Below are 25,608 nucleotides of genomic sequence, written 5' to 3' on the forward strand. Positions count from 1 at the left end.
ACAGGCATAGTTAGGAGTATACATCACATATAGGGTGTAGCGCACATACAACATAACATATATACTGCGTTCCAAATTATGCAAATTAGATTTTTCTCTGATTTTCCTAAATGGTCAATGCAAACGACAACCATTAGAGTATAAATCGAATTTTATTGAACAAAGCTCCCATTGATAACAGTATTCTTTCAAAAATAAAAACTCAAAATGCACTGTTCCAAATTATTGTGGACAACAGAGTTTCAAAACATTTTATAGGTTGTAAAGAACTGAAATGGTCATTTGTTGAATTTGCAGCATTAATTTCACATTTACTGAAATCAAGAGCCATTTCAATAAAAAGCATCTTAACAGGCCAAGTTACATGTTAACATAGGACCCCTTCTTTGAGATCACCTTCACAGTTCTTGCATCCATTGAACTTGAGTTTTTGGAGAGTTTCATTTTCACACCTTCAGGGACCTTAAAGGGGTCTCTCCCCATGATTCCGACCCAAAACGTGACTCCGCCACCTCCTTGCTGACGTCGCAGCCTTGTTGGGACACGGTGGCCATCCACCAACTATCCACTACTCCATCAATGTGGACCGTCCAGGGTTGCACGGCACTCATCAGTAAACAAGACTTTGAAAATTAGTCTTCATGTATGTCTAGGCCCACTGCAACAGTTTCTGCTTGTGAGCACTGGTTAGGGGTGGCCAAATAGTAGGTTTATGCACAACTGCAGGCCTTTGGAGGATCCTACACCTTGAGGTTTGTGGGACTCCAGAGGCACCAGCAGCTTCAAATACCTGTTTGCTGCTTTGTAATGGCATTTTAGCAGCTGCTCTCTTAATCCGATGAATTTGTCTGGCAAAAACCTTCCTCATTATGTCTTTATCTGCACAAACCCGTCTGTGCTCTGAATCAGCCACAAATCTCTTCACAGTATGATGATCATGCTTAAGTTTTTGTGAAATATCTGATGTTTTCATAGCTTGTCCAAGGCACTGCACTATGTGACACTTTTCGGCAGCAGAGAGAGCCTTTTTCTTTCCCATATTGCTTGAAACCTGTGGCCTGCTTGTGGAACGTCCTTCTTAAGTAGTTTTCCTTTAATTGGGCTCACCTGGCAAACTATTTATCACAGGTGTCTGAGATTGATTTCAGTGATCCAAAGACCCCTGAGCCACAATACCATCCATGAGTTTAATTGAAAAACAAAAAAATAAATCTTTATGACACTTAAATTACATTTGCATAATAACGTGGAATGCGGTGTAGGGTGTAGCTCACATACAATGTGTAACCCCACATATATGGTTTAGCTCACATACATTGTAACCCCACATATAGAGTGTGCTCCACATAGCGTGTACTCTGCACAAAGCTTTTCTGTTCAGCTGAGAGTCAGGAATTCTTTGGGAGCAAGGTGGCGCTGTTGTGTGGTTTTCAGTATGTTTGCAGGAATAGCCAGGGATAGTTGTTTTATTACTGTCTAGATCATGCCCAGGTGAGTCCTTATGCAGCTTTTGGGCAGTCAGTGGTTTTATTCAGTTCCTCCTCCAGCACATCTGAGCCTGGTAATTAAAGCTACTGTAAGAAGAGTCCACAGTGTTCTTCAGTCCCACGCCTTCTAGCTGAGCCTCCCTCCAAAGCCCCTCCCTCTAAAGCTCCTCCCCCAAAGCCCCTCCCTCCAAAGGGACCCTGGGGCTTCTTTTTGTTGAGTGTGTTGAGGAGCTTGCACGGGGTTCACACGTGTGCTGAAGACAGCACCGACAGGCGTCAATGTCATCGATCCGTGCCTGCTTGCGTTCGGACAGGAGAAGCGACGTCTGGCGATCCGTAATGCTGCACAACAGTGGGAGGGGTCAAAGGCCTGCCTGGAGCTTCCTGCCCAGAACGGTGCCAAGGAAGAGCTTAGCCCTGAGAACAGCCCCGCCCACAGCCCCGCACAGTCCAATGGCATTGCTCAAGATCCCTCGCCCGATGAACTGAGGTAGGGATCAAAGGTTAGATCTCATGTAGGTTACAGCTAAATCTGACTGAGGATAATCAAGCATCACATGTTTTGGGGGTTTTTTGTTTTTGTTTTTGTTTTGTTTTTTTGTAAAATTGAATTTACATGAACTAATGAATGACTAAAAACGTCTCGCTATGAACCTCCCTTTTCTCTTTCTGTTGCTCTCCTCCCCATTCCTTCTCTCTCAGTCTGTCAGTTCGCCCTCATTTCTTCACTCTCTCTGTTTCAGGCGAGAAAGAGGGAGTCCTCTCACGGTCCCAGAGCGTCCAGCAGGGGGCAGTGAGAGCAGGTTGCGTTTTACCAGCCGGCCCAGCAGCCCTCGAGACCCCAGGTAAACACGCACGGTGCCTTGGTATCGGGTACAGTAGATCCGCTTTGTAGTGAATTCACTTTGTAGTGTGTAACTGCATGCATTGTATTAAATGTGCTGTAAATAACAGCGTGTGTCTGATGACTGTTGGTCAGTTTTAAATCCTACTGTGCCTCAATTCCCTTTAAAGTGACATAGCATTACCATACTGTGTGATTCAGTTTCACTCTCTCTTACACACACCCACACGCACATACACACACACACACACACACACACACACACACACACACACACACACACACACATGCACACACGCTTTCACATAGCAGTCTGTTACTTCAAACTTAACTTCTGGACTACTCAGTAGGAGTGTTATATGTTTATCCCATTACATTATTAACATTGTTAAAAAAATAAATAAATAAAGTATGTATGTATATATATTTAAATCTCTCATATATATATATATATATATATATATATATATATATATATATATATATATATATATGAGAGAGATTTGGTCTGTTATTTTTTGAGAAAAAGCAAAACCACACTGGAAAAATGTTTTTGAATGTATGTATGGAACGTTTGTAGAGGATGGAGATCCCCTGTACCACACACACTTCAGATCAGAAGCATGAATTACGAGTGTTCCTCCCAACACACATTAGTCCTAACACATTTCACCTTGTCTCTAAGAGCAGGGTAGGGCACGCCTGCTGAGCTCACACGCCAGTCCCTTCTGTGGACCTGCTTTACCACTCTGTCTTCATGAAGATTTTCAAAAGAGTGCTCTCGCTCTCTCTCTCACTCTCTCTCTCTCTCTTTCACTGTCTGTCTGTCTCTCTCTTTATTCTTGAGCACTGTAACACTGCCACATGTTAATGTCCAGCTCGTGTTCGAGTAAGCACTGGACACCTAGTATTTGTTGCCTAGATGTAGGCTAGATGCTGCGTTAGCTTAGTTTAGCTTGAATGTATAATAGATGGCTTTCAGGTCTCCAGCACAAGATTTATGGATTTTCTGGGAGTGAGGTCGATTAGCTGTTTAGAACCGGTCAGCTTTTTGATCTCCTGACCTCTTCTCTGACAACATTTTGCTTTGTCAAGAATTGGACTCACCATGAAAGTCTAAAACATCGTCTGGAATTCAATGAAAATTTATGTGGAAATAGCTGGCACTGGCAGTGAAGGTCTAAGCTGTTCTGAGCTGTAAAAGCTTCACGTTTGAGACAGAGCACTTATAAACAACCTCCTTAGGGCATTTTCACACTGGAGGGGTTTTTTTTTCCGGACCTAGGACCGCTTGCTCTGCAAGTTTGGTGCGTTTGGTTAAGTGTGAAAGTTGTTTTTGAGCCCAGCAGCGGTCCAGAGAACTGACCTCTGTCCTTCACTTCAAGTGAACTCTGGTGTGGAATTCTTCTGTGTGAAAGCAAACCAGTGATAATCAGCCCAGCATCGGTCCTCGGTACAGACTCGAGTATTCAGGACAAGTGTGAAAATGTCCTTAGTTTTCCGACCCGAGTCCGTGAAATTTTTACACGTTGCCAGTTCTTTGTTTAGTGATGAAATAATGCTTAGTTATAGTTTGGATGACAGCAGTGAATGGGTTAACTGACCAACAGGGAATGTGGGACAACACAGGATGAAACAGGGATGAAACACTCTCCAAGTGTGTGTGAGGCATCTAAGGCTGTCGAGGGTCGTGAAAAATGACCATTTGGTGGCCAGATTTTTTTCGGGAGTCTAGGACACACGTGCATGAACTCATGAGAACCTCACCAACTGATACCTTTCCAGCCACAATGAAGGATTTGCCCTCTAAATAAATCACACTGTGTTTTTTGTCTTGCTTTTCCATACACTCTGAAGGTCATGAAGACTTCAGGAGTACGTTACCTTTTCCAGAGCACAACTTCATTATATTCTGATTTTGAACTGTTGGGAAATTAGTATTTAAATCAGCTTCAGGTTGTGGTTGATTATGGTGAGTTACCTGGTCTGCATATTATCACTGAACGTGAAGTAGTGGGTTATGTTTGAGTAAGCGGTCCAGATACAGTGCTTGGAGGTGTCAGCCCTGTGTGTGGCGTCCACCCTGCGGGAGAGAGGGGCAGCAGGGGGCTGGAGTGAGACCCAGACGGGGAAATTCAAGCAGGAAAGCCAGAGTATGTGTCTCGAAAAGTGATGCAGTGAATTGGCCAGCCAGAATGTTGTGAACCACACTGGAGATGCATCACCGTGGTTTGACTTGAACTGTATCACCATGGTTTCACCGATACCGATAACCAGGGCTTTCTGGGGCTCATTTCATCTGTAGGCTGCGTACCATGTCACGCTTAATGGTTTTGTAAGGAACTGGCTTTGGCTCAGTGCACCGTTTCCTTCACCTCATTTTGGAGCGTCCGTTTAAGGGGCAGGGCTACAAGGTTGCAGCGTGGGAATACCAGCCTGTGTTGCGCACCCTGCTCCAGTGTTGGTCCTTGGACCACTTACAGGAGAAGATAGAAGCTGTCCATCTCCGTTATGGGCGCATAAGCTCGTCAGCTGCTCCAGCCGAGCCGAGGAGTTTAGGGTGGACCAGAGGTGGGGAGGGAGGGGGGGCGTCAGGCCAGTCTCTGTGCCTGGTGCCGGCCCATCCTAGGATGGGTCTGCACCTCAGAACGTCATCCGGGATGTTGCTTAGCGTGACAATGAGGTCCAGATTCGTTAGTATGCGTGTGTGTGTATGTGTGAGCTTGTGTGTGTGTGTGTGTGTGAGTGAGAGAGAGTAAATGTGGCTTTATGCCACTTGCTGGCTATCTTAAATGTCACCGAAATGTGTGTGTTTGGGTGTGTTTGTGTGTTTTTGGGTGTGTGTGTGTTTGTGTGCGTGTGTATGTGTGTGTGTTTGTGTGCGCGCGTGTGTGTGTATATTTGTGTGCGTGTGTGTGTATATGTGTGTAAACGAGAGAGAGTAACTGTGGCTTTATGCCACTTGCTGGCTACCTTAAATGCCACCGAGATGTGTGGGTGTGTGTGTGTGCGTGTTTGTGTGCGCGTGTGTGTATATTTGTGTGCGTGTGTGTGTGTGTGTGTGTGTGTGTGTGCGTGTGTGTGTATGTGTGTGTGTGCGTGTTGTTGTGTGTGTGTGTTTGAGAGACATTGCCCTCCGAAGCCACTGAAAGCCTAGTGTCCTCTTCCACATTCCAGGCCCTTTGTTGGTTCCACATCTTACTTTCCTGCCTCACCCAATCACGTCAAGACTGTATTACCACCCAGACTGTGGTTGGGTACAGTTCACATTTGAACTGATATTGGTAGCAATATTGGTACCGATACCTGAAATTCAGTACCCATCTGTACTTTTTTCATTACTACAAATAATAATAACAAAATTTAATTTCAGTTGTAAAAAAAGTCCAAACTTGGCAATTTCAACATTTTGTTATATATTTAGGATATTTTACACACTACACAAAATAAAACTTGTCTCTCTCCCACTTTCCCAACACCATCCCCACAACCTCCAGTCATACTAAGGCTTCGGGCATACTAGTAAGGAATTTTGACTCTGGCTAGCTAGAAAAAATGATAAATTAATGTGATCTAACAGTTTAATAAAAGCTTCAACAACTAGCTTGCCTGAAAGAACAAAGGACAAAGACTAAATTGCATCTGCAATTTTTAATTTTCTGTACCAACACGCAGATTCATGATGGCTGCTTGTTCACAGAGTCGCCATGGTGCTTTAAGTTCTATACATCAAGCCATATTCATTTATTTAACAGTTTGTATAATTTGATATAAAATTTACATGTGAAGTTTTATGTTAAATTTTATTATGGTTATATTATGGTTATATTATTATTATTATTAAACGTTTTGATAAATGCTAACCTTATTTTCTCTCCCCATTGTCTTGTTCCTTAGGCTTTTAACTAATTGGTTTTGCATTTAATGCCACTTTCTCTGTTATTCTGTCTCGTTCTCTCATTCTCTCAGTCACCTGGGGAGCACAGTGGCTGCCTTGTGACACCGTCTCTTCACTCCTGTGCTCTGTCACCTCTCTGCGCTGCAGTCCAGGGTGGCCTCATTCCTCCCTCTTCTCCCCGTGTGCCTCTAGTCTTACACCCTGTGAAACGTTGAACAGGCAAATTAGCCCTGTTCTGCTGGTTTTCGTGTTAAAAGCAAAGGGCCACGTATCTGATCCGATGGTTAATGCGTGTCACGGCCCTGGAGGTCGCGGGTCACAGGGGTCACAGCCAGACACGGGGTCTTCCTGAGACTTGCCCCCATCCACTACTCTCACGGCTTCCTTATCAGCCAGACGACCTCTGCTGGAGCAGAGCGGGAGGTCTGTCCTGTTCTAATCCCTGGGACGCTCTTGAGCCAGGCTGTAGCTAATGTCCTCAGAACCCTCTCAAGCACAGGTACATGAATGCAGGTCTGTGTGGGAGGCAACTTCACTAAAGGACCTGTCATGGAGTGGAGGTGGTAGCAGACCATACACACACACACACACACACACACACACACACACACACACACACACACACACACACACACACATACACACATCTACACATCTACACAAATGCACACACACACACAATCTACACAAATGCACACACACACACACACACACACACACATACACACATCTACACAAATGCGCACACACACACACACACACACACACACATACATATGTACACACACACACACAAACCCAGCACTGTAAGCAGTTCTGACAACTACTCTGTGGCCATCGGGGCTAACACAGGGATAGCAGCAGGAATTCTGGATAAAGGGATTCTGGAGTTGAAGGGCTGGGTGCTGGGACTTACCATCAAAGATCTACTACAGAAAACACATGAGCCTGATATGAACTGTGTGAATCTTAACAACCCCGTAAAAGTCTTGTAGGGTGCTTGCAACCAGCCACGTGTTACCTGCATGATGTGAGAGTGTGATGTCATGATCTCACACGAGAGTGTGATGTCAGTTTATGGTGACACCTTACTGCTTTCATCTCTGTTGTTAGTAGTTACTATGGAGATGCAGTGCTATGCTTTTAGGAAAGTCAAAGTCAAATAAATTTATATAGTTCTTTTTTACAACAGCCGTATAAGCAGCTTTCCAGATGTGCGAGTCCAAGACCCCAGTGGGCAAGCGGAAGGTGACAGTGGCGAGGGAAAACTCCCTGACCTCAGGTGCTCCCTTCGTGCCCTTTCCAGAACCCAGGAGGCTGGGGCTGCCGGCGTGCAGAGCCTGTCCCTGTCCGAGAACCACGTGGCAGAGCTGGACGGGGAGACAGTGCGCCTGTTCGGTCTGGGGGCCCTCGACACCCTGGAGCGGGGCTGGGGTGTGCAGACAGCCGGGGCCGTCACCACCATCGCCTTTCGCTACATCCACTTCGACAGTATTGCCCCCACCCTTCCTCGCGTCCGCCTCAAGTTCCCCAATCTCACGGTGAGCCTGACTCCTCCACACCTGGGCTCAGACAGCGTTCGTAGCATAAGTTAAAAGTCTTCCTTTTCTGCCTACGTTCATTTATTCAGGTGACCGTGAGGCGAATCTTTGATGTGCTGTGTGAGAATTAAATTAGCTCTACTAGTATTAAGCAGGCACTGGTGAACCACTGCTATGCCATGTGGGTAACATTCCCTCCATTATGCAGAGATAGCACAGAACACCTTCTCTTTTACCTTCAGACATGGTGAGGCCTTCTCTTACACAAGCTCTCCTGCTCCGCTGAGACAGAGATTCTGTATGTCCAGGAATGCAATTTGAGACTTTTTTTAGTGTTTTGACTCCTCTCTCCTCACCTCTCCTCTCCTCTTCCTCTCCTCTCCCCAGCACCTGGTCTTCATGGAGACTAACATAACCCGACTGCAGCAGCTAGCAGCTCTGGCGCAGGTCCGGAGGCTGGAGCAGGTCACTATCCACCCGGATGGGAACCCCGTGGTAGGCCTGACGCTGTGGAGGGCCTTCCTCATCTACAGGCTCAACCACCTCAGCCTTCAGAAGATCAATGGCACGGAGGTAGGTGACCCATCGCCGGATCCCCACCGTGCCCACAGCTCAGTGCTCATGCACAACATAACTGTTTGATACGCTAGCTTTGATAACTTATCAACCAAACATATCAGCCAAACTGTGCCTCATTTCAAATGTCTTGCTGTCTTTTATATTTGCACAGTGTCCTTTTTTGTCTGTGTGCATCAGGTGACCACGAATGACATCATGGCGTCAGAGCGGGTGTTTGGGACTCTAGGCTACGTGGCGTCCACAGAAACACCGCGCTGCCGTTTGCTGCTGCAGCTGGAGGAGTCTAGGTGTGTGTGTGTGTGTGGGGGGTGTTTGTTAAAGTGGGGTCTGTGTTTGCTTTTCATCACACCAAGAAACTTGAGTAACACTTTAATAACAAAAGTGTAGTGTAACGTGAGAGCTAGAGACTGTGTGTCTGACTGTCAAATGAGGTGTAACTGTGTGTGTGTGCACGCGCACATGTAAGTGAATGCACATATAGTGATTTATTGTATGTGATGAGCTGGGCTTGCTGTGTCTGGGGGAGGGTGGTACCTGTCGGGCAGTGCCAGTCATACCTCAGTCCAGCCAAACCCACTTCATTCCCGAGCAGAGCGGCGTGTGGCAGGGTGGGGGGCCAAGGCCCAGCCGGCACTGCTGGAGGGGTGGAGCGCTGGCGTCCCACATCTGCACCTAATGAAACACATCGGTGCTGGTCCCAGAATCCCACCAGAGTTCCAGAACTCCCCAGAGTATTACAATGCTCCGTGGAAAACCCAGAGTAGGAATGGCGCAATGTGTCAGGAAATTCCGGCTTACTACTGACTCAGTACTCAACGGTTCAGTCTGTTCACAGAATTCCAATGAAGAAGAATTTTTTTCTTCAGCCTCTGAGCTAAATCCAGCCTTCTGCCTTGGTAGTAGCAGTGCAGTCTTGGAGCTGGACATGTCCAGGAGCTGACCTTTACAGGAGGTCAGCTGATTAATGGCAGTAATCCTAGTGGGCTCAGTGTGGATAGTTTTTCAGAGATGGCAATTTTCTTGTTATGGGTTCTGCGTGATGAGTGCCAAACAAAATGTATAGATGGAAGTCCTGACAGTAAGCTCTGTGTGTGTGTGTGTGTGTGTGTGTGTGTGTGTGTGTGTGTGAAAGTGCTCATACAGCCTGGTTATAGCAGGCCAGTGCTTGTTTCTAGCAGCTTACGTTTTCACCCCTTACAGCACTGTGTGTGTGTGTGTGTGTGTGTGTGTGTGTGTGTGTGTGTGTGTGTGTGTGTGTGTGTGTGTGAGAGAGAGAGAGAGAGAGAGAGGCAGAGGACAGAATCAGCGTTTGGTTAAGGATTACCTAAACACCTCAGGCCATGTTGGCAGGGACACCAGTAAGCAACAGCTCCTATAAACCGTGGTTTCTCTCTGGGCTCCTCACAAGCTTTGCAGTGTGAGAACTAGAGTGAGCTAACACACACGGTGCTGGAAGTCTGCGCCATCACACATGTGCCACTGCGCCCACACCTCTCAAGCAAGAATGTTGTGCTCTTGATCTGTTTTGTAGCCGCCATGTTCAGGAGCTCTAATGTAGAGACTCTACAGTGAGTGAACCACACTCCATTCCTCTCTCTCTCTCTCTCTCTCTCTCTCTCTCTCGCTCTCGCTCAGACACACACACACACACACACACAGGCTAATCCTGTCAGGTGTGTAGTACCATGTCTCCTCCAGTGGGAGATGGCTGGCACGCAGGTTCACTTTACTACCCATATACTTTCCTCTTAGTGATCACAGACTTCAAGGATGCCTGTGTGTGGCACAACATTGGTTACTAATGTTCCCTCCCAAAACACCTATACTAATACACACAGAGAAACAAAAGGATGTATAATTACACACACAGCGAAACACGTGCTGGATGTTTTAGCTGTGTTTTTGTCCATCTTCCTGCCTCCTCTCCACAGTTTCTTTCTCTCTCTCTCTCGCATAGGAAGAGGCAGCTACAGTTTCTGTTGGAGGGCCGGGGCCACAGGGCCGGTCTGAGCCTGGAGGAGCTCAGGGAAAACGGGAAGCTGCTGGGTGAAAGTGTGAGCCGCGCACTGTTCAACTACCCCAGCAGAGATGTCAGCTCCGACTGCCCTGAGGTCTCACACACACACACACACATGCACACGCGCACGCACACACACGCACACACACACGCACACACACGCACACACACACATATGTATCTCATATGTATACATGTGTACTTTTATTTAAAGGTTACTGTATCACATACAAATACACAAATTACACACACTAACTATTATCAACTTTACCGTCTAAGATTCATTTCTGTCATTTTGTAATCAAGCTTTGCTTGTAAATAATCTTTGCTAAACCTGAGCATTTGCTAAATCCTGCCCCTCCCCTGACTCCGCCCCCACCTCCACCCTCCTAGGCACCCCAGGGCGGCGGTGGCGGGCGTGGCGAGGCGCTGGAGTGTGCCTCTGCGGTGGAGCAGTACCTGCGAGGCCTGGGGAACAGCGCATGCAGCACCAGCCTGAAGGGTGAGGCCCTGCAGAAGCTCTGGCCCGCCATGTTTGTGGAGATGGTGCGAGACTGTGTCCTGGAGACGAGGGACATGCCCACATACAGGCGCGCCTGCCTTAGCAGGCTTGCTCAGAGCAAATGAGAGAGAGAGAGAGAGAGAGAGAGAGAGAGAGAGAGAGAGAGAGAGAGAGAGAGAGAGAGAGAGAGAGAGAGAGAGAGAGAGAGAGAGAGAGAGAGAGAGAGAGAGAGAGAGAGAGCGCAATGGAGTGGGAGGTGCATGGAAAAAAATGAAAGTGTGACTCCATGCATAGCCTGCCCAGGAAAAACAACATTCCCTCCATTTCTATATCTATGCCCTTGTCCCCGCCCCATTCCACGCCCACACTTTCCCGCACCTTGTCTCCGCCCTCTTCCGCACCTTCTCCGTGTCTTTCTGTTTTTCTTATCCTTTTTTTTCCTCCAGAATCAGGGTCTCCTATGGAGAGATATGTTCAAACATGCAGGTCTGTTACTTTATCGTTATGGATTCTGGACTCGTCCTGGACGTTTTCCGCCAGGTTTCCAGCCCAGGGAGACACAGGGATTTTCTCCAAGGACACTCTAAGCTGAGACTTTTACTCAGGACTTCTCTGGTTGAGGGAGAGAGAGACATGTCTGAATGTCTGAATGACATTTGAAAGATGCCATGCCTGTAGATGTTTTTACGTTTGTTCACGCACTACAAGTGTACCTGAACAGAACTTGTCGGAACTCGGGGTCTTCCTAATGGTGCTGCTAACGTAGTTCAGTCCCTGAACAACAATCCAGTCCGGTTCTTATCTGCCCTCCGCGCCACCGAGAAAGACTGCACCAGCCAGGCTTTCTTCATACTTCCCCTCCCTTCTCCAAGCCTCACGGTGCTGGACGAGACCCAAATGACTTTTATTCTTCTCGCACAGAGATTTTTTTTGTTCTGTATTTTAGGGGTTATTAAAAGAGAATGATGAAGATTCAAGTGTCCCACGCATGAGAAATGAAAAGAAAGCACTGTGTGTTTCCAAAATCAACAGCAGCTAACAGAGATGCTGCATCAGTAGTGAGCTGAGACTGAAGGTGCCATACTGAATGCAGTGTGTGATATACTGAATGCAATGTGTGCTATACTGAATGTAGTGTGTGATATGTTGAATACAGTGTGTGCTATACTGATTGAAGTGTGTGCCATGCTGAATGCAGTGTGTGATAAGTTGGATACAGTGTGTGCCATAATGAATGCAGTGTGATATACTGAATGCAGTGTGTGATATACTGAAATCAGTGTATGCCATGCTGAATTTAGTGTGTGCCATAATGAATGCAGTGTGTGTCATAATGAATGTATGTATCTACTGAATGCAGTGTGTTCAGGTTGCCTGGTAGAGGACTGCACAAAAAATCTGTTCTTTTATCTACACATTTTCAGAAGAAGCACAGAGGTGTAGTTTCCCAGTGTTGTTAATGTCTGCCCAAGAGGCTTGGAGTTTATTTAAAAAGAAGATCTTCATCTAACCTTTAATTACACGCACACACACGTACAGCAGGAGGTATATCTCAATCACTGACATGCTGTGGAAAGAGGAGTAACTTCACAGCCAAAGCTGCTATTTCAGGTCCTATGCTGTGGGTTGCTCGTGGTGATTCCTGCCTCTTATCAGCTGGTGAACGTTTGTCTGTCTGTGCGAGGTCAAGATGCATGTCTTCCTTAGACAGCCCATTCTGCCCCTGGACAGGAGCCAGGACACGCGTGCCTGAGGTGTAGCTCCGCCCTGCAGTCGTGATACCACCAGCAACCCCGCCCACATCCTCTGTTCCTTTTCTTACGCAGCACGAAAAAGCAGCAAAATAAAGAACTCAGGCAGCTCAGGTCAAAAGTTTAAAGTGACACAGATATTGAATATAGTGAATTAGTTAATCCAACTTTGCCTGATATCATTTTTTTTGTTTGGTTGCTAATCCAAGTTTTTGGAGAGCATGGATTTTTCATCTACTTTGTACCTGCAGCTAGTGGCTGTGGCTCCTGTGGCAATGTACCTGACCCCTGGCTTTAGGTCAGTGTACCTGACCCCTGGCTTTAGGTCAGTGTACCTGACCCCTGGCTTTAGGTTAGTGTACCTGACCCCTGGCTTTAGGTCAGTGTACCTGACCCCTGGCTTTAGGTTAGTGTACCTGACCCCTGGCTTTAGGTCAGTGTACCTGACCCCTGGCTTTAGGTTAGTGTACCTGACCCCTGACTTTAGGTTAGTGTACCTGACCCCTGGCTTTAGGTTAGTGTACCTGACCCCTGGCTTTAGGTCAGTGTACCTGACCCCTGGCTTTATGTTAGCGTACCTGACCCCTGCCTTTAGGTTAGTGTACCTGACCCCTGGCTTTAGGTTAGTGTACCTGACCCCTGGCTTTATGTTAGCGTACCTGACCCCTGCCTTTAGGTTAGCGTACCTGACCCCTGGCTTTATGTTAGTGTACCTGACCCCTGGCTTTAGGTTAGTGTACCTGACCCCTGGCTTTAGGTCAGTGTACCTGACCCCTGGCTTTAGGTCAGTGTATCTGATCCCTGGCTTTAGGTCAGGGTACCTGACCCCTGGCTTTAAGTTAGTGTACCTGACCCCTGGCTTTAGGTCAGTGTACCTGAGCCCTGGCTTTAGGTCAGTGTACCTGACCCCTGGCTTTATGTTAGTGTACCTGACCCCTGGCTTTAGGTTAGTGTACCTGACCCCTGCCTTTAGGTCAGTGTACCTGACCCCTGGCTTTATGTTAGTGTACTTGACCCCTGGCTTTAGGTCAATGTACCTGACCCCTGGCTTTAGGTCAATGTACCTGACCCCTGGCTTTAGGTCAATGTACCTGACCCCTGGCTTTATGTTAGTGTACCTGACCCCTGGCTTTAGGTCAGTGTACCTCACCCCTGGCTTTAGGTCAGTGTACCTGACCCCTGGCTTTAGGTCAGTGTACCTGACCCCTGGATTTAGGTCAGTGTATCTGACCCCTGGATTTAGGTTAGTGTACCTGACCCCTGGCTTTAGGTCAGTGTACCTGATCCCTGGCTTTAGGTCAGTGTACCTGATCCCTGGCTTTAGGTCAGTGTACCTGACCCCTGGCTTTAGGTCAGTGTACCTCACCCCTGGCTTTAAGTCAGTGTATCTGATCCCTGGCTTTAGGTCAGTGTACCTGACCCCTGGCTTTAGGTCAGTGTACCTGACCCCTGGCTTTAGGTCATTGTATCAGATCCCTGGCTTTAGGTCAGTGTACCTGACCCCTGGCTTTAGGTCATTGTATCAGATCCCTGGCTTTAGGTCAGTGTACCTGAACCCTGGCTTTAGGTCAGTGTATCTGATCCCTGGCTTCAGGTCAGTGTACCTGACCTTGGCTTTAGGTCATGTGTGTGTAGTTCTGACCTGAATCAGGTGCTCCTGAAGATCACGATTAGCTGGACACAGCGTAATGAAGACTGCAGCATATGGTGAGAGCACCACACTGCTATTCCTGTGCTACACACTGTGAGTGCCATATGCCTTAAAACATACCGCCAAACTCACAATGTTACACGACCAAGTCTGGCCTGCATAATTCTGATTAAAATTGTCGAACTTTGTTGGATAGTGTGAAAACCAATAGTGGTTTTACCCGCAAAAGACCCATCTGGAACATCAAAGATTTACTCAGATGCTCACAATAAGAAAACATACAAGAAAGAAATGTGTGTTATTTGTGAGGGGTCCCATGTCCACTTTATCGATATTACAAAAGTCAAGCTTATGATAACGGCTAACAAGCGATGCGGAGGTCGCGCGGGAGCTTGGTCTAGCGTACGCTGCAGGCAAAGCGAAACCGCAGAAAGTGGGTGAGTTTGGGAATTAGCGAAGGCGCTTTCGGGCTTCTTTTCGCAGGAAGCATGCTTAGCGCCATCTCTGCACGGACATGGTTTGTTTAGAGCCCCTGCCCTGCCTGGTGTCTATCATCAGTACAGTACAGCAATTAATGTCTCTTGGCCGCGCAAATGTCACGCAATACTGAACGCTGCTGTCAGAGGATCGCAGCTCTAATCCGCCAAATCTGATGGCGTCGCAAAAAAACAGGCCCGAGGCGACTCCTGCCTCGCGCTCAAGGATGACATTGAGTATGTGGATTAAACACTGATGCAGGACTGCACCCGGTGGAGGCGAGCAGAAATTAGGCTGTGATTCTGAACCTTTGCACCTTTTCTGAAGTATTACTTTACGCTTCTGTGAAAAGTAAGTGAAATCTAGTACCGGAGAGAGAGTTTACGGTAGAGGCCCAGCTTCGGATCTGGAGAGCGCAAGATCGTGGCTGCGCTCCAGCGTTGGTTCCCCGCCTCGACGCAGTTCGCTGTCCGGACGCAGATCTCACAGCACACGGTGTGGCAGAGGCCATGACGAGATGACAGCGCTTTCGAAATCTTGTTTCGCGCTGGCTGAATTTTAAAAAAAACAATGCAGCTGGGTTTTTTTTGTTGTTTTTTTGGTTTGTTTGTTTGTTTTTACAGTTATTTTAATAGGAATAATCAATTCAATAATAGATTCTGTAAATGTTTGTTAATAGCGTTCTCTTTATTTCTACTTTAGGGTTACAGATTCTGTTGAAAATGAGATTGAACATGCGGCTGTAGCCCCCCATTTAATAGCAAACAGCAAAGTTTCAGTATGCATTCTACCATACATATTCCCTTTCTGTCTCTTTACATTGGAGTTTCTCTCTCTCGCTCACACACACACACACAGACAGAGCACGGCAGGTGGCGCACTCCGATGATTTTGTCCAATCTCTCCGCTGTTGATTAAGCCTTGCCAACCGCATGTGACGAAAACAGCGCATTGCACTAAGGGAGTGCTTATTGCTCCGGGACAGCGGGCAAAGCCTTGACATGAGCAAACTTTTCTAAACTCGATTAAACATGAAGGATATCCACCGCCACCGCGGTTACTGCCTTCGGAGCGCATTGCGCATTGTTTTATGCGCCTCAAGTCGTCTCGGACCAAATAAAGATCTTTCCCACTAGGACCGGTGGAGCGCAGTGCACTGCGAGGACCTCGTCACGGTATCGACGGGGCTAACGTTGATCCTTTGTGAGATGCCTCACTGGACATCAAGTCCTTCACTCTCGTATCACTCTTTACTGCACGTTTACACCCAGCCATTATCGTTTCTTTAAGCAAGTTCTCATAGTGTACTTTGCAAGTGAAACCGTCTTTTGTTCTGTGCAAGTCTTTTTTTCCAGAGTGGTAACAATTATAGCAGCAAAATTGCATTTCCCTAAATTGTTCTATATTGTAAAACGCGCGTTATCTTTTTCGGTCTTTAGTTCTGCCGGTCCGTGTCACTCTGTCGTTGACAGTGGCGCGTTTTGCCAGCATGCACATTGCCTGTGTGGTGTTTCAGTAATATCTTCACAAACCTACACCCATTTATCTCGTTATTATCTGCGTTATTTATCTCAGTGTGTCATAACAGCTTCCGTGCTATGCCTTAGTGAGGACATATCTACCGGAGTTAAGTACTGAATTCAGAGCTTAACCAGTCTAGAAAGTTAAAGATGCTCCCAGGAGATGTTCCTTTACCTTTAACGTGAATTTAAAGACAACAGAACCTTTAACCTTCACACATCGTAATTGTGTATTCCACTGTTTAACTACCTATGTGATATGAACTATGTGGATTTCTTAAGTGTTAATCAATGGTGAAAATAACACCTTTTGTTTTAAATGTCCCATTTATCTGGTGATGTTCTCTTGGTCCATAGGCCAAGCTTGAGTGCCTAAATTGGGATCGTGGGGAGAGATGCTTGTGATTATTGGTGTATTTATGGAGCTATTATTTAAACCCACTAGTGTGTTTGAAGTGGGTGTTGGGTTTCAGTAAAAGGGCACGACAGGGTCAGGGAGTCCCGGGTCAGTGACGGAGGTCAGTGCTCGTGGGTCTTTTGCGCCACTGCATGAGAAGATCCACACCAGCTCAGCGTTACCCTGCACGGGGGTCTGCGTAATGAGTGCCTTGGTTTTCATTTCAGGTACAGCCGGCCGCGTTCTCTTCAGCATGTGTGGGGTCCCGGGCGTGAGGTAAGAGCCCCCCCGAAGTTGAGATGATCTGGGCACTTGATTTATCAGGGACGTCCTCAGACCGGCGATTTGTTGGCAAAGTGGCAGGCTACTGGGACCGGCACGAGGTGCACGTGCATGTTGCCGTGTTTTGGTGGCTCTTACTCACTTTCCAGACTTGTGATTGTGCTTATAGTGGTTATGATGTCTTTCATAACAGCAAATCCAGCCATTTTTCTAAATTGAATTCTGATTAGATTAATAGAATAGCAGTTATTGCAATATGGGTCTGAAGTGTGCCTGTAAATGCAGTATGCATCTATGTGTATAGGCTGCAGAAGTATTTTCCTTGTACTCTTTTGTTCACAGTGTCACCATGGTTACGGTCCTGTTTTGGTCAAGCCTCGCCAGCTGTCAGCTCCCAGCGGACCATCACAAGGTAACGCGTGCACCAGGGCCAGATTTCTTGGAGCTTCAACGACTGGACTTTGATCTTTGAATTGATTTAATAGTACTGAAATCCGCATCTGGTTCCTAAACGTAGTATAAAAGTGAGTCAACTTTTGAGAATCTGCTAAAAAACACACACGCCGCAACTAGAGCACTATACATAAAACTGTAATTAGTGACACATAAATGGTTATTTTGATTCTACACTCCACCAAACTGGACCTGAAATGAACGAACGAATATATAGGATGGAAGTTAGGATTGTCACCTTTAATTCAAGGCTCTTACATGTGGTACTGTACACAGGCTATTTTAAGACTTCTACTACATTTAGGAATCATCATGCTTTATCCTACCATCCAGAGACCCTAAGTAATTGGTCAATGAACATAGTATTAAATGCAGTGTTTGTAAAGTCACAGTTTGTATTTAGTTTCAAATCCTACAGACCTCGCTGTGAAGCTCTGGCAGTCCTGTAATTAATTTTTACATTTACCTAATACTTTTTCCAAGAACTTACCCATCTGACCAAACACAACTTGATAAATTGAGGCAACAGTGGCAACTTGGTAGGGGCTTGAACTGTCAACCTTCCGATTACAAGTCCAGTACCTTAACCACTGAGCTCCCACTGCTTTAGAACATTAAGTGTATGCTAACCTGGCAAGAAGTTTGTTGAATGTCTTGGCCAGTCACTCTCGCGCAACATTTTGGTCCTGAGTAAAATACACAGCTGCGTTATTAGTTGCTTTGAGTCCTGGGTGAAACACCACCCAGTGAGGTCTGAGGCACTTACGTGTGAGTGTCTGTGGTGCGTCTGTGGTGCGTCTGTGCACATCCTGTAGCCGCGTCCTGCGTCAGGACAGTTTGCTCTGGCTGTCGTCCAATCCCGTGCCACCATGCTTCACGGATCAGGTGGTTAAAGTTGGCTAGGGTATTTTGTGGCTACTTTCTGTTGCTTTGGCATGCCTCGATGTCTGTCTCATGTGTCTGGTTTTGTCCCAGAGCTCTTAATGTTCTTCTAAACTGCGTGTAACCTGGACCGTTTTGTTCCTGAAGGATTCCGGCGGTTTGTGTCTTGCGGTGAGTGCCGTGAGGTCGTGCTAGCGTATACTTTCCCTTCATGGCAGTCTTTGATGCAGCTGTGCTTAACATCCTGGATAGTGTTCCTGATCTGTTCCGCGGTTTTCAGTCTGCAGTGGTCAGTCGTGGCCTGCCAGATTGTTTACTACTTCCAAACTCACGAGGATGTTTCAGCTCCAAAGACTTGATTTCGATACACCTCATGTTTTCTTGATGTCTGATTGATTTATTCGGGTGCTGGGGCCATCAGGATGGCTTGCCCTACAGAAATTAACCCACTCTTAATTCCTTGCATTGAGATGCAACAGCAGTAGAGCCCAGATGCAAACACCACACATAGAATCAACTCTATTTAACTCTGTTAAACTCTCATCAATTCAGTACCGTTTGTGAGTTCTCTTGTGCATGAATGAATGAAGAAACAGCACAGTCACTAGGAAGCACCAGCTGTCCAATAAAAATGCATTCCCTGAAATGGAGGTGCTGTCTTTAAAAAGTCTGTGACTTCCTGTCTGCCCAGTATATGTCTGACATAAAGACCCACCGAGTGTGTTAACACTGTGTGCACTGTGTGTTTAAAGTGCATACGGATTTAGATTCACAACTGCAAATGCCATTCAGGAAACTGAAAGCTCTTCATATTTTTGTGTAGTAGGAAAAGAAAAACTCAAATCAAAACATCTACATAGTTATGAACAATAAGTGTGAATCTGGATTTTTGAGAATGCTTTGAGAATTCTGGAGGAGGAGTCTGTAACATGGTTCAGGGTTCTGATTGGACGTATTCTTTCTTTTACTGTTTTGCATTGTTTCTCACCACTTTTAACTAGGACGCTTAAAAATATTTGACTACGACATTGTTGACCTTTTCGGCATTTGGCTGACCTCTTTTTCCAGAGCAGCAGACCAGTAGTATGTGATCTTCTGGGGCATCAAACCTATGACCTTGGTGTTGCTAGCACCAGCTCTGCCTGATCTGCTGGAGGATCATACGACTTAATGAGCTTGGCCTCTCATCACACGTTAAGGGCACTTTAATCACTGAGGAAACTAACTTAAACCTGATATACACGTAAGGAATTACACGGCTCCTTTAAACACACCACATGTTTTGGCATGAGAGAGCTAACCTTCGCCTAATGGTCTTCTATCACTCAAGTTGCTTTGACATGACAGGTAATTAATACCAGTGTTCACACTTAAGTATGAAGACTTGAACCACATTAGGGTCCGGAAATCGGGAATGTGTAATCAGGCCATGTACAATCCCTTTTAGTAACCCAATCCTGGTGTCACAGGGAAGGGGGAGAGGGAATGTTATCCGTAGTGGCTGATCTGACCCAGTCTTTGGCTGCTTCTCAAGTATAAGGGCTAGGATTAGTGGATTAGGGTTGGTAATGCTCAGCTCACGTCAGGCTTTAGGGGTGCTTCGGTCGCATGGTAGCAGAGTGAACCGGAGGTCACAGCTATCGACACAGAGAGTGCGATCAGTGCTCAGGTGATGATGGGAGAGGTGGCTCTCGGCCAGGGGTGGGAAGTTTTCCCTGGAGATTTGGACATGGAAAGGTTATGAGGGACTAAAAGGAGCTGCGGTAACCAATCCATGTAAAGGATACAGTGACTGATAGGTGAAGCGCCCAATCACAGAGCCACCTCTTGGCATTCCACCCATAGAGAGAGTTGGCACGGCATCTCGTGAGGGGTGGGGGGCACGGCTGTTTGACCCTCTGCTGACCCTGAAGATGACAGTGGGCTAGAGTTCTCGAAGCAGGATGGGGTTGGGGACCAGGTTCCTGTGGACAGACAGCCGTGGAAGCCTCTGCCAGCAGTTCCTGTTTAATTAAGATTTATTCTCTGACTGCTACTGGCCCCTGTCATCTCGGCTTTAGTGTGAGAGAGAGATATTCAGAGAGAGAGAACTGAGTGTGCAGTGCATTGTGGGTCAGCACTAAGGGACCAGTGACTCAGAGGTGCCAGTGTTGCTTGTACTGGACTGATGAGCTTGTAAGAATTCTGGGTATGGAGGGCATTCAAAGGAGTTCAGATGCTTTCCTTAGGACACACTGTACACCTATACCATATATTTTATAACACCTTTCAGATTTCTATGGCAAAAAATGTCTATTTAACCAGTTCATTTTCTGACTTGACTAAGTACTTGGTTAACCCTGAAATGAGTAATGCAGCATTTTCTATAGGTGTAGTTTTGATGTCTGCAGGTATTATCGTTTGTTGTTTATTCTGCACCTGTGTGTAATGCATGTGTTAAAGTGATCTGCACCTGTGTGTAATGCATGTGTTATAGTGATCTGCACCTGTGTGTAATGCATGTGTTATTGTGCCCACAGGTCACTCCCCATCCCGAGTCCCATCCCGAGTCCCATCCCGAGTCCCATCCCGAGTCCCACCCCGAGTCCCACCCGGGTGTTTGGGGCTCCTCTCCTCCTGGGTCGTGGGGCTCCTGGGGAACATGGGGCACGTGTTCCCGTACTTGCGGTGGCGGAGTGCAGGAACAAAGCAGGCCTTGTCTCCCTGTGGACAGGGCCTACCCCCCGAGGCAGGGTCCGCACATGGGGCGCCAGGACCCAGAGCAGGTGGCGTCGGCCTCCAGACCCTCTGTGCCATTGCATGGTGGGAATACGGGGCGGACCCCGAACGCCCAGAGGGACCCGAGGAAGGAGAAGGGTGAAGTGCGGCCCGGTCGACGGTACAGCCCTTTAACGCCGCTGGCATCGTTGATATTGTTCTCTCGCTCTGTGTCTAGTGGTAATGGTGCACACATTAAATATGTTAAGCGCTGTGTGTTTTTTTTTAAGCCGAGGCGGCAGCAGTCAGATCAGCCCAGGGATGTACGGCTATGGGAAGATGCCATATGTGATGCCCTCAGAGAGAGAGCCAGGCCGGTCTCTCCGCAGCCCCCGACATTCTGGCTCCACATTCGGGCACCCCTGGCACAACTATGGACAGCATCAACACAGCTACAGGAACACCCACCTGAACAACCACCAGCTCGCCCACCTAAATGCCCATCATGGCAGCAGCCAGCAGGTGTCCGTCCATCAGCCCCGCTCAGGGCTCCAGCCCCAAGGTGAGCAGTACCCACGCAGCCCATCGGCAGATGGAGGAGGCCAGGTGTCGGCCCCGAGCAGACCCTCCAACCCCTTACCTGCCTCATCCTGCCCAGGAGCCCCAAGTCAGTACAAGATGTGCAACAGGAAGGTACGAGTCACACCGACTGTGCAGATGAAGCTTAAAACGTCTCCGAAGTTTCCCTGGTAGCGTAGGATACTGAGGGTTCGGAATTAGAAACATATGACACGGAATATATTATTGCCAAGTATGACAACCAGGAGTTTGGCATGCGCGACGTTACAGGGTGTGCGTCCAAAATACCAAGACGCTTGCAACTTGAATATACAGTTTGTCAGATATATTCACCCAAACTTGAGGCGGATGTAGATTTGCGATGATTCCAATCTTAAACGTCATTTTGATGATCTGCATTGTAAAGGTTCTTGGCAGAGGCTGCAAATTTAATCCTGATTGCATCCTGATTTCATCCTGATTGTGTCCTTATTTCATTCTGATTGTGTCCTTATTTCATCCTGGTTGTGTCCTGATTTCATCCTGGTTGTGTCCTGATTTCATCCTAGCAGTATGTTCAGTACTGAGTTGGGGAAGATGATGCAGAGCTTGTTCAGACAGAAAGGCTTCTGGTATGTGTGTATGGGTGGATGTGATTGGAGTCCATGTCTCTTCATGGCAATCGTTAAAACAGGAATTGTCCAGGGGGAGGAATGTTACAGTGTCGGGGGTTTAGACCCCACCCGCCCCCCAAACATATTGAAGAGCGAAGGTCAAAGGTTAAATGCAGCAGTGCTAAGGCCATGAAGCATGTGGCTTAACTCCTAACTTTGAGAGTGCTGCTGGTCAGGAGGCTTAATAATGGATGAATAACTTAATAATCTTATCACAGGGATAATTATTGTATTGCAAAAGTCCACTGCTGTGTGTATGTGTGTGGCGTGTGTGTGTGTGTCTGTGTGTGTCTGTTTGTGTATGTGTGTGGCGTGTGTGTGTGTGTGTGTGTGTGTCTGTCTGTGTCTGTCTGTGTATGTGTGTGGCGTGTGTGTGTGTGTGTGTCTGTGTGTGTGTGTGTGTGTCTGTTTGTGTGTGTGTGTCTGTGTATGTGTGTGGCGTGTGTGTGTGTGTCTCTGTCTGTCTGTGTATGGTGTGTGTGTGTGCGTGTTTCTGTGTATGTGTGTGGCATGTGTGTGTGCGTGTGTCTGTGTCTGTGTGTGTGTGTGTGTGTGTGTGTGTGTGTGTGTGTGTGTGTGTGTGTGTGTTCTCACCCATCTTCAGCCTTGTCCTGCAGCAAGCAGGCACATCAGAGACGTCCAGTGCTCCTCCTATAACAAACGTCCTTTTATGGGACGCCTCTACGAATGGGAACCCTTCAATGAAGGTGAGACATTAATATTTTGTGGTGATGTTTGGTGATGTTGGGGGGAAATTTCAATTTCATACCTTGTTAAGCAACATGAACTGTGTATTTTGGGTCTCTGAGCAACCACTGATATACAGTGTAACAGAACACCTGTCTTTGGATAGTAACAATGACTGTACTCACCGAATGTCAAAATGCCAGTTAGTTTCAATAGGAATGGAAGTGTGAATAATGCCATCCTAATTTAAGAAGATTAGGTATATTGTATTTAATCTCTTGGTCTCTTGGCCGAACACAAATGTGCACGCACCAGCCCGGAGAACGTTCAGTCATGCCGGCGCATATTTCGCGCTGCATGTGCACACCCCTCTGCCAAGGTGCCTTCCTCTCCCTGGGGCTGAAACCTAACCAACATCGTAAACTCTAAACGTTTTCAGGAACGAGCAGGAACCAATATGTGTGTGTGTGTGTGTGTGTGTGTGTATGTGTGTTTACGTGTGTATGTGTGTGTGTGCGCGTGCGTGCACGTGTGTGAGCATTTGTGTGTGCATGCGTGTCTGTGCACATGCATGCGTGTGTGTGTGCGTGTGAACATTTGTGTGTGTGTGTGTGTGTGTGTGTGTGTGTGTGTGCATGACTATTAACTCATGACAGGCTGGTTGGTGGAGGGTCAGCAGGTCATTGCCCCTCACGTACTGGTGCACTGCAACAAGCAGAACTGAGTGCTGCTCGCTCCCTGTGCTGTGGAGCTCTGAATCACTTTAGCAAGTTCCCCACGCTGGTCGAACTGTGCCAAGTGCAACTGCTTCTGCCAGCCCTCTTTAGGCTGGGAAGTACAGGGAACTGGAGGAAATGGTTTTCACTGATTATAATTATAATCGTAGTAAATAGCTTTCATTGGCACTAGCTGGTGGTGTAATTTGTTACTGGTTGCGGTGAGATTGCAGCTGTTTCTCTCTGAGAGTTTATGAGTCCACAGGAAGGTTGCGGCTTTTTGCAGGTATGGCGGTAATTCAGAAGGAAACGCTTTGCTATTCGATGGGACATCATGACCGCGATGTGCGTACAGCTGAATTAAAGGTTGACTGTCTCTGTGCTTCATTTGCATTTCGCTCCAAAGGTTTGGGGGCCCCACTATGACATTTTTAAGGAGTTCAATCCAAATTGTGCTTCACTGTCTACATTCACATTACCAGGCTGAAATGGCTCGAATCCAGTTTTTGTTTTTTGTTTTTTTGTTTTTTTTGCTTTAATGTGACACAGATCTGATTTATTTTCAGGTATGTGATTGTTTCAGATCAGATTTGAGGCATTCACATTACAAACCTCATTGTTCAATTGCTATTTTTTTTTAAATCAGGATTGGATCTTGATGGTTGACAACATGCACACATTGATGTGTTTTTGTATGAGTCTCACCACCGAGAAAAAAGGCACACGGTATTAATACTGACAAACCGCACGCAATCATGTTTATATCATGGCCAGACACGATCAGGTTGCCACGGCTAGCTCGCGCCGTTTTTGCAGCTACTTTCTTTCACCGCTCTCTTCCGGTGAGAGCTAAGCGCATGCGTGTGTACAAAAAGCCACATTAAATCCTGATCTGACTGTTCTCACTCAAGTTGCATGGCCACGAATCAGATGAAACAGATCTAGGACCACATTCGAAAGTGACACAAATCAGATTTGAAAAGATTGGCTTAAATGCCCGCACAACCCTGAGAAAAATCAGAGCTGTGTCACATTGAAGAATAAAATTTAATTTGAGTCACTTCAGGTTGGTAATGTGAACACAGCTTTTTGTCCTAGATCAGACACGTGTCCATTTCAGAGGACACATCCATTCATATTACAGACACTTGTAGGTCACTTGCAATTCTGAATGTGAACCACTGAGATAGGCCAGTCTCATCTGAGCAAAAAAAATCTGAATGGAACAGTGTTGCCTCTAATGTGAACATAGTGTGAACCTTTCCACCAGTTCAGTCATTACACAAGTACATTCTGGGTGTCTTTGCTGCCCTCCTGTGGCAGCTTATAGAAAACCCTCATATTAAATTTAAATGATTTAACAGAATGGATGTGAATGGTTTAACACCATAGCTTTATGTATGACTGATAAAGGATCAGCTCTCCCAGCTGTTGTCATAAGAACAGGAAAGGCTAAACTGATCCCAGTTCAGATCTGAGTAGTGACTGAGCACTGAGCATTGTGAAAACTCTTCCCAGTTCCCGAAGACCAGCTCTGTGAGCTAAACTGCCGGGCGATTGGATACCGGTTCTACGTGCGCCAGTCGGACAGGGTCATAGACGGAACTCCCTGCGGACAAAATGAGACATCCGTCTGTGTGGCTGGGAAGTGTCAGGTAGGAGTCGTCTGACCTTGACCTGTGACCTTTGTTTTTTGGGGGTAGTGCAGTGACACTGCTTTTCCATTAATTATTAGACACTACTCACCATGCTGGACATATTAGATAGATATTTGACTGGGACTCTTGACGTGTTCCATATTTCATGTTATGACAACTCCTGACATTCTGTTTTTTGGGTAATTTACAGGTTTGGCAGAATAGTGAAATTTCTCAATCTGTAAAATGTCTGTCTGATATGAATAATGAGTGCTTGTAGAAATGATCACGTGATCAGAGCGTATCTAAAACGACTGTAAGCCGGGAGTGAAAAAGAGTAAGACTGAAGCACAGCGGC

The 25,608-nt window shown here is 46.7% G+C and overlaps 1 protein-coding gene across 22 annotated transcripts in view; it reads left to right on the top strand.

The window, feature by feature from the left end:
- LOC113583445 (thrombospondin type-1 domain-containing protein 4) overlaps positions 1-25,608 on the top strand; it is a 71,751-nt gene that overhangs the window by 19,254 nt on the left and 26,889 nt on the right. For 10 of the 22 annotated variants that reach the window (XM_081716142.1, XM_081716143.1, XM_081716146.1 and 7 more), the window contains 13 exons: positions 1,802-1,977; positions 2,231-2,332; positions 7,536-7,770; positions 8,158-8,343; positions 8,527-8,636; positions 10,307-10,460; positions 10,760-10,868; positions 16,892-16,940; positions 17,289-17,358; positions 20,801-21,159; positions 21,269-21,671; positions 22,815-22,917; positions 25,132-25,268. In XM_081716142.1, coding sequence (XP_081572268.1) covers positions 1,802-1,977; positions 2,231-2,332; positions 7,536-7,770; positions 8,158-8,343; positions 8,527-8,636; positions 10,307-10,460; positions 10,760-10,868; positions 16,892-16,940; positions 17,289-17,358; positions 20,801-21,159; positions 21,269-21,671; positions 22,815-22,917; positions 25,132-25,268 — 2,193 coding nt within the window. Of the gene's footprint in view, positions 1-1,801; positions 1,978-2,230; positions 2,333-7,535; positions 7,771-8,157; positions 8,344-8,526; positions 8,637-10,306; positions 10,461-10,759; positions 10,869-14,884; positions 15,099-15,127; positions 15,951-16,891; positions 16,941-17,288; positions 17,359-20,800; positions 21,160-21,268; positions 21,672-21,731; positions 22,918-23,952; positions 23,959-25,131; positions 25,269-25,608 lie in introns of those variants that run through there. The other 12 variants (XM_081716138.1, XM_081716150.1, XM_081716149.1 and 9 more) reach the window with 12 other exon arrangements.

Source organism: Electrophorus electricus, chromosome 6 (genome assembly GCF_041902795.1).
Source record: "Electrophorus electricus isolate QZ-2024a chromosome 6, ASM4190279v1, whole genome shotgun sequence".
Lineage (NCBI taxonomy): Eukaryota > Metazoa > Chordata > Actinopteri > Gymnotiformes > Gymnotidae > Electrophorus > Electrophorus electricus.